The sequence below is a fragment of the Manacus candei genome, unplaced genomic scaffold, assembly GCF_025592945.1.
Source record: "Manacus candei isolate 608988 ecotype Guabito, Panama unplaced genomic scaffold, ASM2559294v1 h1tg000067l, whole genome shotgun sequence".
Classification (NCBI taxonomy): Eukaryota; Metazoa; Chordata; class Aves; order Passeriformes; family Pipridae; genus Manacus; species Manacus candei.
The window spans coordinates 10382310-10396378 of record NW_026138115.1 but is presented as its reverse complement, the minus strand read 5'-3'; the positions used below and the strand labels follow the sequence as shown (position 1 = coordinate 10396378).

The 14069-nt window shown below is 45.0% G+C and overlaps 1 protein-coding gene across 3 annotated transcripts in view; it reads left to right on the top strand.

Annotated features, from left to right (window-relative positions):
• IFT43 (intraflagellar transport 43) overlaps positions 1 to 14069 on the top strand; it is a 43177-nt gene that overhangs the window by 18710 nt on the left and 10398 nt on the right. For all 3 annotated transcript variants that reach the window (XM_051806411.1, XM_051806413.1, XM_051806414.1), the window contains 2 exons: positions 9520 to 9552; positions 10052 to 10098. In XM_051806411.1, coding sequence (XP_051662371.1) covers positions 9520 to 9552; positions 10052 to 10098 — 80 coding nt within the window. The remainder of the gene's footprint in view (positions 1 to 9519; positions 9553 to 10051; positions 10099 to 14069) is intronic.

Below are 14069 nucleotides of genomic sequence, written 5' to 3'. Positions count from 1 at the left end.
CTCTTTTACTCAAGTTTTTAAAAGCCATTCATGGAAAGATTACTTTGGACTCTTAATACATCTGTAGAACTGCTGTCATTGCTATAAGTCCCATTTGATAAATCTGGATGATGATGAAGACTGCAAGTAAGTGTCTGAGCAAACTCCCAGACTGGTCTTTTGCAATCAGCAAATAAATGGTGCAAAGTAGTGACAGAAAATTCATTTTCCATACTGACAGGGTCATCTGTACCTGAATCTGCCTTATCTGGTTAAATTTGTACTGAGAAAAATAATTCTCTATGATAAGAGGCAGTCCCATTGCTGCCCCAGCAACATTCTAGCCCCAATATTGGTGGAAAGGGGACCAACCAAGAACTTAGGCAGCCACTTGGCGCCTTGTATCCTGCTGAGATATCAGTAATTACAGCTGGGTTTTGCTACAGAAGCAACTCTCTAACCACTGGATGGAGCCCAAGTGCCATTCTGAACACTGTGCTGATGTCCCTAATGACATCAGTGTTGACACTTGTGACAAGCAAAGCAGAGGTTTATTATCAGGTTATCTCACACATCAAAAGAAAGAAACACAAAGTGCCTGCCAGTGGGAAAAGGAAAAGGGTTTTGCATACTGGTGAGGATTTGATAAAGGAGGAGTACTTCCAGGATCCATTTAGTTCCAACTTCTTCTGATCTCATATCTCTGACTTGACTGATAGAATTCTTCAGTTTTCTCTCTGGTAGTATATTTGCTTCTTGTGACTCTTTCTGTGTACCTGGGTGCTTGATCCCTTTGGTCTTGCAGTGAGCCCCCTAAAATTTCTACAGCTTTGCAGACAGCAGCTAGGGTTGTTCTGGAATAAACACAGCTCATTTCAGGTGGCCCTGCAAGCAAACACAAGTGCTATTTTCAGTAGGAAGTCCCTTCCAGTGCCTGCAAATGTACCTCCTTTCTTCTACATCGATCGTGGCAGTTTAGCAACAGGTGCTTCAGCTACAACTGAAATTTCCCCTTTCTGACTGATAGGTCACCCAGAGTTGAAGGCTTGTTTAAGAAAACAACCATGCTGAATATTTTCAGACAGAAGTGGTACAGTGTCCAGGAATGCATTTACAAAGAAGGTGAATATTAAGGGCCTGAAGGAAGGAAGAGGATGCAGTTGGGGTGACCTTTAGAGCAGGGTAGCTGAGCCCTTGTGTAGATATCATTTAGGGCTCTGGAGGGTGGGCAATGGTGAGATTGCACCCTGGGGCTGGAGGAAAGTTATTTAAGAGATTAAGGGGTTTTATGATTCAAGGTCTCTAGGGGTAAGTAAAGTTAAAAACCTCCTGTTTCAAAAATATGGGCTTAAACTGTCTTGTGTTCTATCTATAAGAAATGACCCCTGAGAGTGCCTGGTTTTAGAACCTCCAGTCATTCCTGTGTTGCAGCTGGGAGTAGTAAAGTGCTCATGAGTTTTTCCATCTGGCACAGGCTTGTCATTGCTTCTGCCCTCTACTCCAAGTCCAGCAGTGTTGAGGTGAATCTCAGGCTAGGCTTCCCTGTGACACTGCCATGTAAGGCGGGGAACCAGACATCTGGCTGCACAGGAGATGTTAGCCTCACTCTGCATCTTGCAGCCATCTGTGGATGTTCTCAGTGATGTGAAGAGTATGGGCACAGAGGATCAAGGCTGCCAAGTGAGGGGGCACAACTTAGAAGGAGAAGAAAGAAAAGGAAGTCTGATTAAGTTTTGTCTTGAAGTGTCTGTTTTTGGGTTTGTCCCTGCATTGATCTGCAAGGGAATGAGGCAAGTAATGGCCCCTTGGGGACCTTCAGGACTTTCCTCTCAATGTCAGCCGTCATTTTCAATCACCCTCTCCCTCCCAGCCATTAATTTTGGCCCAGGATCATGGGGACTTGTCCATCTATCACTCCTAATTGACACTAAATGATCTGTCAGTTTATTGATGAACGGCAGGAGTGGAATTGTCACAATATATTTTACTTTCTAACAACTCCTCCTGACAATTTTACCTTGTCCATCTCACTCTCCTCACATAAATCTCCATTGGCCTCTCATTCCTTCTCTTGGGCTGATCCAGTGCCAGCCACCTCCATGCCATCGGCACGCATCAAGGACATCAAGATGGTGGTAAACTGCAATGTGCAGGCCCAGGGTCGGTTTTTTCCTCTCTGTCCCTGCCTCCCACCCTTTTCTTTTTTCTTTTTCCTTTTTTTTTTTAATAGGCTGGATGTTCCAGGAATGCTAACAAGCTCCTGTCCTCTTGTCCCTTCATGTTATTGCTGGGGTGAGCTCTCCTTGGTGTTTCTGTTTAGACTCAGTAAAGATAACTGGCAGAAAAAGAAGAGTTCCTAAAAGACAGAAGAGTCATCTGAGAATTCCTCAGTGCCCTGGCTGTGATGGGGGATTTTTTTTCTTTTTAAACCAGCTTAGTGTGACTTGCAAGGGTTTCCTGCAAAGGGAAAATGTTAGACTTGTGCCCATTTCTGTCTTTGCAGTGCCAGAGGAGCCTGGAAGAAGAGTTTTGCTTTTTCTTTTACCTTTTTTCTTTTTTTTTTTCTTTTTCCTTTTCTTCTTATTTTTAACCTAGATTTGTTTTTATTTTTTTCCCAGTTAGTGAAGTTTTCTTTGACTTCTTTTTCTAGAAAGATACTGGACAATGGATGGACTAGTAGGATTGCAGCTTCTGGCTCCCCTAGAAAACGAAGCCAGCCTGACAAAACCAGAACAGAACAGGAGTGTGACATTTTTGGTAACAGTCCATGTAAGCTGCTGAGGTGGCAGAATATGTTCAGGCTGAAATCCGTTTGATTTTTTTTCCGATTGAGGACAAAGCATCTTCCTTCCTTAGTTCTCTGCATCTCCAAGAAATTTACCAGCAAATTCAGAGGATACTATCATTGCTGTCCCAAATATTTCTAGTTTGAAAAAAGCAAAATCTTCTTGAAGAACATATGCAGCTTGCATCCCTTTTGTATCTGTCAAAGACAAGGCTAAAACATTGTCTGGCCATTGTAGGTCACCTCTAAAGCAGTTGTAAAGTCTAGCTTAATGCAGTTTACCTGCGGAAAGAGACCTGAGATGACCTGATCTACTTGCTTGACCCTATTTCCCCCTCCCTCAGCTCCCCTCCCCATATAACCCCTCCACTATTCTCAAGTTCTTGTTCCAGGTTTTTAAAATATCTCCTTTCAGAAGCTGTTGCTCTCAGATGACAGCACAAGGTGCCATTCAGTAATAAACACCTAGTTCTTTCTAATGTTTTCCATGTAAATGTTTTCAGTGATGAGTGAAAGGTCTTTGGACTTCAGAATCATGAGTTTGTTCTCTACTGTGAGATTTGAAAAAAAAAAACCCAAACAACCTTAGATACTTTTTCTTGCATTCTGTCTAGTTCTGTCTCATAGCAGTCCTTTCTTGTAACCATTTGACGATTAGAAGTGTACTTTTCCCTTTAAATGGAAACTAACCTCAAGAGTCTTTTGGTGTGAGAGTTGGCCCTTGTGCTTACTGGAGACTGAGGACGTGATCACTTGGATAGGAGCCCCTGTTCTCAGGGACCAAAGATGTGTGGTGGATACCTCTAGAAACTGCAGCACTGTTTTCCCACACAGCAGGAATTTGTATTGAGTGTTGTTGTTTTTTTCTGTTGCTCGGTGGGAGCTCTGAACAGCTCTGCCGGTCAGCAAGCCTACCAGTGAGCAAGTGAGAGAACCCTGAGAACATCTGTTATGAGAATGATGCAGTGAGTAGGCTGAGGTTCAGTGACCCCCGTGAGCACTCTGTCAGCTTGTACTTTGTTCCTAAAAGTCCTGTTTGCCAGAGCTTTCGTCCTTTGTTGTTTCTGTTAAGTAAGCCCATGTATTAGGACCTGAGGAGAAACAAAAACTCTTCAGCTAGAGATTGATTAAGTGCCTCACAAGCCGGTTTCAGATGGAGCCTGCTAGCTGCCCTGTCTGTCAGATCCCGTCCCACGGAGTACGCCTGTTCATTGCTTTATCCTTCCTACTCAGGGCCGTGTTCTGGGGCAGTGTGTTCAGCATGTCGTCCGGGCAGCCCAGGGACCCTGTGAGGGGCAGAAAGTGGGACCATTACAGTTTAAAAAATGTATCTGCTCAAAACCTTGTTATGGAGATAGAGATAGCCATGCACCCTAGGGCTTGGAAGTGGAGAACTGTGAGGTGACATGCTATGATAAAAATAAAGGCTCATAGTAGTCTTCACTCTGCTGAAATAAATGGCAAAACTTGCCTTGATTGTAGATGTGAAGATTAAACTCCCTAATTTAATCAAGGAAGATCTGGCTTTTCCAGGACGCCAGAGTCCAGTGAGAGGGGGTGGAAACTTAACTGATCAGACCTGCAAGAAAGGTGCAGTGGAATAGCTGAGAAGACACCTTGTGGTCCTGTTTTCCAGCACAGCCAGCAGTTCTAGTTTACATACAGTCTTGGTGAGTGTTTTTCCTGTGTCTCAGCAAACAAGCAGTGATCCACTCTTGGAGAGCCTGCAGAACTGATCAGTTAGCACTTGTGCATCATATTGGATGTGTAATTTAGTTGTGCCTTAGGCTATTGAACAAGCTGCAACTCTTAGCTCACCACCCACTCACTGTATTGATGGGCACTAAAGAAATACTTGAGCAAGAGATTACAATGTCCTTTATAATCTTTTTTCCCCCTCCTCCCTCAGGCCTAGACCTGAATTACAGTCTTTGTGCTAGAGGCAAAAGGCAGGCTGAGTCAAGCATTTTGTCGTTTAACTAACTGGGTATAGTGTTGTATGGAAGCATGAGGCAGAATGCTGGCTGGTGACTTGCTTCCTGCGCACCCAGCCCATCTCTGCCCACACTTTGATCGCCCTGCTCTCTCCAAACGTATCTCTGAACATCACGACGTTCTCTTCCCCCCCCTCATTTCATTCTTTTAGCAAGAGGGCTTTCTGATTCCACGTGATTCATAAGAGAAGTTGGTTGAGACATGCCAGAAAATACGCTAACACACACGGGCAGATGAATTTCTCCCTCCGCTGCCCTGTAAAATGACGAAAATACCCCGGGCCTGGACTCGCGGCCCCTGCAGGGGTCCGTCCCGCCCCCGGGCAGCCCGCAGGTGGCGGCTGTGACGGCCCGCAGTCGGTGACAGCCGAGCGGGGCGCTCGGTTCCCTGGCGCTGGCGGCGGCCGGGCCGCACCCCCGCGGTGCCCGGCAGAGGGCGGTGGCGGGCCGGCAGCGGGGCCGGGAACGCGGGCGCGGCGGCGGCGGCTGCTCGGCCTCGGGGCGGGCGGGGTGCGCCGGGCCGGGAGGGCAAGGCCGGGCCGGCCGGGGGGCTGCCCGAGCTCCCGCTCGCTCTGCTCCTCCGTTCCGTACCGGGCGTTCCTGCCCAGCCGCCCCCTTGTTCGTTTTAACAAGCTGTCATAATTGCTTCCCTTTTCCTTAGCTGCGCTGCTGCACCATCCTGTGCCGCGGCGGAGAACCTCGGTTCCAGCGCAGTGACCTCCTTGGAGCCTGGCGGTGGCTCGGTGCAGGACGCAAGTGTGTCTGAAGCTCTCATGAGCTGTGGACATTAAAAGATTTCAAGGACATTTCCCCCCATTCATCCCAGTTATGTCCTCTGCTAAAATAGGTTAATGGTGTCTAATTAACCACTGCACATTGTCATGCTGCATAAAGATAGCATCCTGGCTGTTCTCTGAGCCCTGCTACTTTATCTCCATTTAGATCTCCGTGGTAGTCCATTAAATGAGAAAGAAACAGTTTAACAGAGATTATGTCTACATTAGAACTGCCTTTCACCCTTCAGCATTGAAGTTGCAGGCAGCTTGGAAGCAGCTCAGCTGTACATTAGGGTGCAGCTGTACATTAAGGGTGTGTGGGGGGGTAAAGCCTTGGTTTTGAGGTTTAACCTCTTCTCATTAATGTGGAGGAAAGATTCCTCCTGGCCAGAACTGAACAAAGACCACACTCAAGAATGAGAGCAGATCTGCCCCCAGACAGAGTTAAGAGAGAAATAGGTATTCTGTACTAGGAGTTACATACCATGGGGTTACATGGGGTCTGTCAGGGTCTTCTGCCCGGTTTCCAAACTATTCAACACCCTGAAACAGAGAGGGAGTAAGCAGCTGGCCAAAGCTGTAGGGAATATTCCTGGATTACGGTTATGTTTGGGAGCACTGACAGTCTCACGGGGAAAGGGAGTTTAAACGGATCTGTCCAGGTGATGAAGTTGGTCCACGGTCTTTGGCACTCCAAAAAAATGCATTTATGAGAAGAAATGAGTGGTATTACTGCCTCACAAAAGCTGGGGATGGCTGGTGTATAGTACTGAGAATGCATTTCTGAGCACTGCTCCCGGGATTATACTGTTTTGCTTGTCCTTACTTGAGTGAGTGTATCTGTAGTTCATATTCAATTGCTCATTTGGTAGGTATTTGTTGCTGCCCTCCCTGGGCTGTGCCTGCTGCTGCAGCAGACAAAGCAGGGCAGTGCACTTTGTGTTGCTGAGAATATGAGAAAAGAGTAGAAAATCTGTGTATGCTGGCTTGAGTTTACAGTTGGGTTCATTCCATGTCTGCTTTCACTCATCACTAGAAAGCTCTGACCACGAGGTGAATGAAGAGGGTGCTGTGTACCCAGGCCTTATATTCCTGAAGGATGAGATGTTAGTCTCAGTGTGTTGCAATTGGCATTGGTAAGCTGAAAGTGTTCTCAGGAAGAGATGCTCACAATGCTTTAAAGCAATATGGTGGCTTCATGAAGAAATCCTGTGAGGCTTCACGTAGTACCTGGAGAGCAAAGAGACAAGCAGGTGACTGGTTCTGCAGGAATACTATCTCCATGTGTAGCTTAGCCCTCAGCTAAGTTTATGGAATGGACAGAGTTGGAGTTGGGGCACCTTTTGAAGACTGAATGATTTCTCTTACTGCCTTCAAGGTTTTTAACCTTACGACACAAGACAAATCTTGTCTTTTCTCTTAGAGTCACTCTGTTAGGTAAATTTAGGTATTGCAACTTGGCCAAAAAAGCAAAAGACTAGTCAGGAACAAACCTGCTCAATAGCTTAATCATTAAGGCCACAGGGAGTATAAAACATGCAATTTCTTCCTGTGCTCCAGAAGCTTCATACTATATTTCTGGGATAGTTTTCTACCCGTGAGCTTATCAGCTGGTTTGAAATGCCAGTTTCATCAATGCTATTCCAATTCATATATTAACAAACATATCTAGTACAGGTGACTGGAAGCAGAAATCTCCCCTAAACAAAACAAGTAATTTCTCGTTCCTGCTCTACTGTAATTGGTATTTAAATGCTCTGTATAAACCACAGCACTGTCAGCATGAGAGAATTGCATCACCCACTTGCCACCGTCAGGCCCTGTGGCAAAGGGACTAAGGTGTTCTCCTGGGGGGGCTGACCACGGGGCTTTTACTTGCCCTAGAGAGAGGAAAGGAATGGTCTTGTTTGACAAGAGAGTGTTTTAGATCTGGGCTCTGGGATTAAAGGGGTAACTACTATTCCCCCCTCCCAACTGATTAATTTGTTCCCCAAATTACTATTTTTTTCCAATATAGTGCAGCTGTTTCATAATTAGGTATTTGTTTATTGTCCTGAGTAAGTCCTTTCCTAACACAAGGAAAAGTTGAGAAAGCTTAAGTCTCAAAACATGAGCGAAGTAGTCTCTGCCTCTAGGACTAACATATGACTGCCTTCCCTGTGGACCACCTGGATATCTGTTATGACAGGGAGCTTAGGAAAAAGAAACAGAAATTGCTTACAGGGATAGCAGGAGTGACCTTCTCCTGGGAAGTATAAACATGTGGTGTGTTTCACTCCTGCCTGGAGACAGGAGATGAGTAAAGATGTAAGAAGTGTGAGTACTGAGGAAGAGAGTGTTATTTGGGGTTGGACAATAATCAAGAATAATGGGATCATGCTAAGAAAAGGTTAGATTTAACCCCCAGGAAATCATCTCACTGTGCAAGGCTGTGCAATGCCATAATTTGGGATGTTTCAGTTCACTGAAGGCAAGGCTATGAAGGCAGTGTGTGGGAATCAGTTCTGTGAAGGCATAAGGAAGGGATAAAATTGGAGAAATCTTGCATCATCTTTCCACCTCTGTCTTTTCAGTCTAAACTCCAGTGAGAGCTGGTGGTGGCCTCTCTGAAGCCATCTCCTTCTTTCTCCATGGTATCAGGGGTTCACAAAAAGTGCTTTGTACTACCACTGAGGAGAAGGATGGAGCTGAACAGTTCATCCTCACTGGAAGAGCTCTTTCCTAAACTCCCCAGCTCTACTGCATTTCTGCCTCTGAACAGAGGGTTCAGATACAGCTGAAAGCCCAGATGCAGATGTCACCCACAGTTCTGCAGTTCTGATTATAGCAGTGGATATTACTGGGCTTAGATCACCGATTCAGTGTAATTTTTAACTTCTTACAGACTGCAAGCTCCAGGGAGAGCAGTGGAGACAAAGGACTTTCTTCTCCTTATACCTCTTCTTCTTATAGCTAGACATCCTCTGTGCCCTGCTCCTTGCTCTTAGAAGAATAGATTATTCATAGGAGAGCTGATGAAGATCGTAACTTGCTAGAGCAGAGAGCAGATGAGGAGAGGCCTGTCCCATGTCTCAGAATTGCTTTGAAAGGAACAGTGCAAGGCAGTGAAGCAACTTCTCTTACATCTTGGTGTGTCCTGGGACAGTGCATGTGGTAGGGGAGGGCCCCATTTATTCTTTGTCATAGCACCCTGACTTCAGCAGAGGGGAGAATATTTATTCCCAACACATAGAGATGAAACTTCACTCTCCAAAATGGCCAAAGCAATCAGTGAGTGATGGAGTATCTGCTAAAAAGAAACCTGGCATTTAATTAACTTTTCAAAGTGCTGGTTCAGCAACCTCCATGTTTTACATTTTGAATATTGAACAAGTGTTCCTAATCGGGACTGAATTACTTCTGGGCTTGCTGGGGTGGAGAGCAAGCGAGCTGCCATTTGCCAGTGCCTCCCCCCCATGTTATTATTATGAACTCCTGTTAACTCAGCCAGATCAGCCCTGATTTTCTGCAGCAACTGCATGTCTGACCTGAACTTGTCCAATTCGGATGGAACTCCTAATCTAAAAGGCAACCAGAAAATCTTTATGTATAACCAGGGGAAGGAAGAACCTACCTTGTAGGTAGACAAAGTATAGCACCTCCTTCACTCCTTAAAGCATCAACCTCTCTACTCAGGTAAGGCAAGCTTTACCTGCAAATGATGGCAGAGGGGGCGAAAGAGTGTCTGAGAAGCTAAAAAACCAGGGAGTGTTGTTCTTGCTGTATTTGGCCATGGCTGTCTTGTGGGATCCAAATGGTTCTTCATCTATCTGTTTCACTCAGGGGCTTTTTGATATACTGGTTTAATGGTCACTCAGTGTGTTATATCAGACCTGGTGCAGAAAACTGTTTTGCACAATAACAGTTATGTAGGGAAAGGTGCAGTTTTTTAATTTTCTAAGCCTTTCTAAGCCTTTTCTAAGCATAGGCCTTTCTCATCTTACAGGTCAGGAAGAAAGCGTGCAGAAGAAGTAGAAGAGTAAGTTTCCATTGTTGCTGAGACTTCTTCCACAACTTTCATATTTGATCTCACAGGGAAGGGGCACAGTCCACTAAGCACCAGAACTCCAAGATCTGAAACTTTGGAAGTGTGCAGAGCCTGTCATGAATTCATGCCATGTGTCCTGGGAGGGGGCAGGGCTGGTCATTCTGTAGTTCCCTGGATGTGGAGTAGGTGATGGCTCTGTCACTCCCATGTAACAGAAAGAAAGAAAATTAAAAAGCAACTGCTTTCCTCCCAAACCCAGCCCAGGCCCTACGGTCTGCAGCCTAGAAGTTTTCTTAGGTACAAGGCATGTTGCTTAAGCTGAGATTTCTGCTGAGCCCGGCAGTGAGGGGTATGGAAGGTCAGTCTGCTGTTTAAGCATATCTGGGGACTCTCCCCTTGACAGGCCATGAGGCTTTGTGGGAAGGAAGGGGGCACAACAAGATGCTTTTCTGGATTTGCAATTGAAATTCTTCCATGTGTTTTGCTGCAGCCATCGTCTCAGACAGCAGAGCCTGGAGGCATCAGATGATGGAGGAGGTAAGATATCACATACTTGACTACAAGAAATGCCTTCATGCATGTGTGGGGACTCTCCACTAAAGTGGCAGAAGCATCCTGTAAGAAATTGCGAAGAAATGAAACAGTCTGAGGGTAAACAAATGTGGAAGTTGCCTGGGTCTCCCCACCTGCTGAATGAGGGAGAAATTAGAGGAGATGGAGAAGGAGGATGAGGAAGTGAACCTGTAGTCTAACTCTGGCTCCTCATGGACACAGAATTATAAAAGACCCTTGGAAAGAAGGAAAGTGTCGAGGACACTTCTCTCTATGATTGCCTCCACATGGGAAATGGTGGACTGGGGCAAAAAGAGAGCTAAAAGCATTAAAAGTTAAAAGGTTAAGAGTGGAGAAGGGATTCAGTGCTGTCCCGAGTTAGGTGATAGTATGCTCTGCATAAAGCCTCTCACCTGTTTTATGACAACATCCTTGTCTTGTTCCCAACAAAACAAGTGCCTGCACCACTCTCCCAGGGTCTCTGTCATAATGGAATTCTTAATTTAAAAAATCTGTTTACCCTAACCCAAGATCATAAACTAAACATAAGAACTGGTGGGTAATCCCAACCCATCCCTATGCAGGCTGCTGTGAAATCTACTGACTTAGCACTAGTTTTCTTTATAGTGTATATCACCTGCTCTTCTAGGACTGGATGAGTCAAGAAAAATCTCAGGAAAAATCCACAGTATGAATTTCAAGATGAGCACTAGAGAACTGTGAGGAGCATAAAAATTCTTTAAGTCTCTGGAGCTACCTCAGTTTTCAAGGACTAGGAATCTTATACAGTGTATAAAAAGTTGCATCTGTAAAATATCATCAAGCATCAGAAGAATTACTTGGAGTCACAAAGGATCAGACATCAGTATGGTTAATGAGATTAAATGAAGACTTATTTGGGTCTTCCAGACAGATTAAGCATTGCAACACATGATTGCCATAAGTGGCACCTTTATAGCATTGGCATCTTCAGAGCAGACTAAATTTTCCCCCTGGGAGGTTTCTTGGGCTTCTTAAATTTCAGCGTATGTCACTGAGGCTGCTAGTCTGTTCTGAACAGCTCTTTGACTGTTTGCATATGTGCTGTCCTTTTTGTTGAACTGTGGTCATGTACTCAGAGTGTAAAAACTGTCTTTGCTAACCAGGCATAAAAATGCTTGCCAAATGTTTGTTTGCAGCATGTGACTTTCAGCACTCCAAGACCTTGGGTGATAAAGATAGAATAGAATTGATGCACAGTGTGGTCTGAAGATGTGTTGAATCCTAATATGCTTCAGTTATTTATCTGTGCCTAACCTATGGTTAACAGTTGGATTTGGATTGTTTGCAAACTAGAGTTCAGCTTTGGATTAAATCTGTGTTAGAAGGAAGAGCCTACTAACCTGATATGGTTCCTACCCAGGCAGTTTCTGGTATAGTGAAATATGCTGGGTTGTGGATCTAATTTGCATATGGAAAAATCTCTAAATGGATCAGTGCACTGCAGGCTCGTGGTCCTATTTCTACAGGGAGATTAAGCAAGCTGTTCTTGGAGAGGAGTTTTCCATGTGGGCTCAGCAATTGAAGTGTAGAGAAGTGACAAATAAACAAACTGCAGAACCTGAATAAAATTACTTTTTTTTTAATAAGCAGAGAGATACAACTAACTGCCTAGTGAAGAAGGCAGGGAGTAGCATGCACTGGCTGCGTCTGTGCAGTAAATTGAGCTGTATCAGCCTCCACTTTGCATAGAACTGCACTTGAGTTTGTGTCCTTAACTGTAACAGTAAAGCTTAGATTCTAAACATACAAAAATCAAGACATTGGTGTATGGATCCCCAAGGATGGGTCACGGTTATTTTGTGCTGCATAATGTGTTAGCTTGTACACCTTAATATGAACAGGCGCAGTTGTGTAATGATTGCTGCTGTCAACCAATACATTTGGATCGCCTTCCTTTAACCTATTAGAAAGCTGAGCTGTACCATTCCATTAACATTGTTCGTCCCCCATCCAACCTTTTCATTAGAAGAACGAAGGACAAAACTATATGCCCTTAAAAAGTTGTTCTTGTGAATTTGAAATGTGCTCAGTTGTGATTGCTTATGCATCACTAACCCCCAGAGGCTCAGAATTTGGAGTCCATTTGAGAAAGTGTTAAAAAAGCCTAGGGCCTAGGGAGAGCACAGTTTGGCATGTGGAGAATAGAGGGAAGGTTGTAGAGCCAAGTGGAGGCTTTTGGGCTTGTAGTTTCAGAAACAAAAGTAGAATTCTTTCACTGCTCTTGGCCTGTGTATGAAATAGCATCTGATTCCTCATCTCTGTTGGAGTTTGGGAGAGGACAAACACTTCTCAGGCTGTGTGGAAAGACTGAAATAATATGGGAGATTGTAAGTGAGTGGGCCAGACAGGGACATGCATGGAACGATCTGGAGTTTCAGCCATTCATTACAGTTGCACAGGGAAACCCAGAAGGTGCAAGTCATCCATACTGCACAATACAAAACACTGAGATACTAGCAGTGAAGTACCTTGGCTCAGGTCATGCTCAGAATTCATTTTCTCTGTTTTATATTTTTCTTTCATAAAGGCTTGTCCAGGATAAGAGAGCCCTTTAAAGAGGCGCCAGTGTTGAGTTTTAGGAAAGCAAAGACTTGTGTTTGACTAAAAGCACCATTTGCTCCTGTAAAACCCCCAAGTTGAAAAGACTTTTGAAAAAGTTTAGCATCTCTCCAAAAGTAGCTCTGGAATGTCTAGTTGCTAGCTAGGGTGATTTCCTACAGCACCCCTGTGAACTTAGTGCCCATCTTCCTGAACACATGCTGGTACACGCTACTACACAGGCACAGCAGATAATGCACCTTTGTTAGGTGGATATGTGTCTCACTAGACTTTGTCATGGGGGGCCAGGTCCTCTGCATGGTGGGAAACCTGCTTTAGCAGGATTTAATGCATCACAACTTGAAGAATAATAAACCTCCACAAGCAACGCAGAAGTGTTTAATTCCTAAAGGACAGGCCTAGTTGAGTCACTTTTGGCCAGGGGCAGTTGGGGCCTTAATGCTTTGTATGTAGCAATCTGGGCAAACTGAGAGAGAGGAGTTTAAGGGTAATTGCTCAATTTTCTGTCCATGTCAACTGGGGAAATGAGCAGCAGTGACTGAGTTCTGTACGGCAGGGAAGCTGCATGAGATGGGAAATGTGAGACTACTGGTGGAATTCAGTATGTGCTATCTGCAGAGCTTCGTTTTCTGTAGTAGCCAAGAGCTTCTGCCAAGTGCAGACTATTCTTTTTCATGAGGTGAGAGGGAAGACAGGACAACCAAGCTCACATTGAAGGCCTTCCCTTTGCTCCTTTCTCCATCAGGGTATAGAGGGCTTTACTCTGCTTGCGTGTCTCTTTCTGGCATGCAGCTACAAAGAGCTGTTTCCTGTTGGGGCAAGAAATGCTGGCATTCTACCCCCCATGCATCAATCAGCTTTATCCTTCTGTCGAGAACTTTCTTTGTTGTTCCTTTCTTGTCCACCAATTCTGCACTGCTGAGTTGCACTCCCCTAGATTTCTTTCTCCTCACTGCTTTGCCCTTGGATTTTCCTCCTCAGCACTCTACAGGAGCTTGTTAACTGAGGTTGTAATCTCTCTCCCAGCTATTCTTCTCACATGGACTATTGCCCCATCTTCAGAAGTCCCTTTCCACCTTCTCTCTGTTACCCTTGAATGCGTAGCTCCTAGAACAGGGCTTTTCTTGGAAGACTGGTATGAGATGTGTGATTCTCTGTCTATAGGAACAACGGCTTGATATTTTAAAGCAGATAGTGTGTGTGAATGAGACAGCTGATTGAAATGAAAGCCTGACTATGTTACACAGACAAGCCAAACCTGACCTGCAGGTGAGGAAGGCTGCTGGGAGACAGTCTGTGCCCTCAAGGCAAACCCCCTTCCTGCCTGCTGGGAAGCCTCCTCAGGGAAGCAGAGC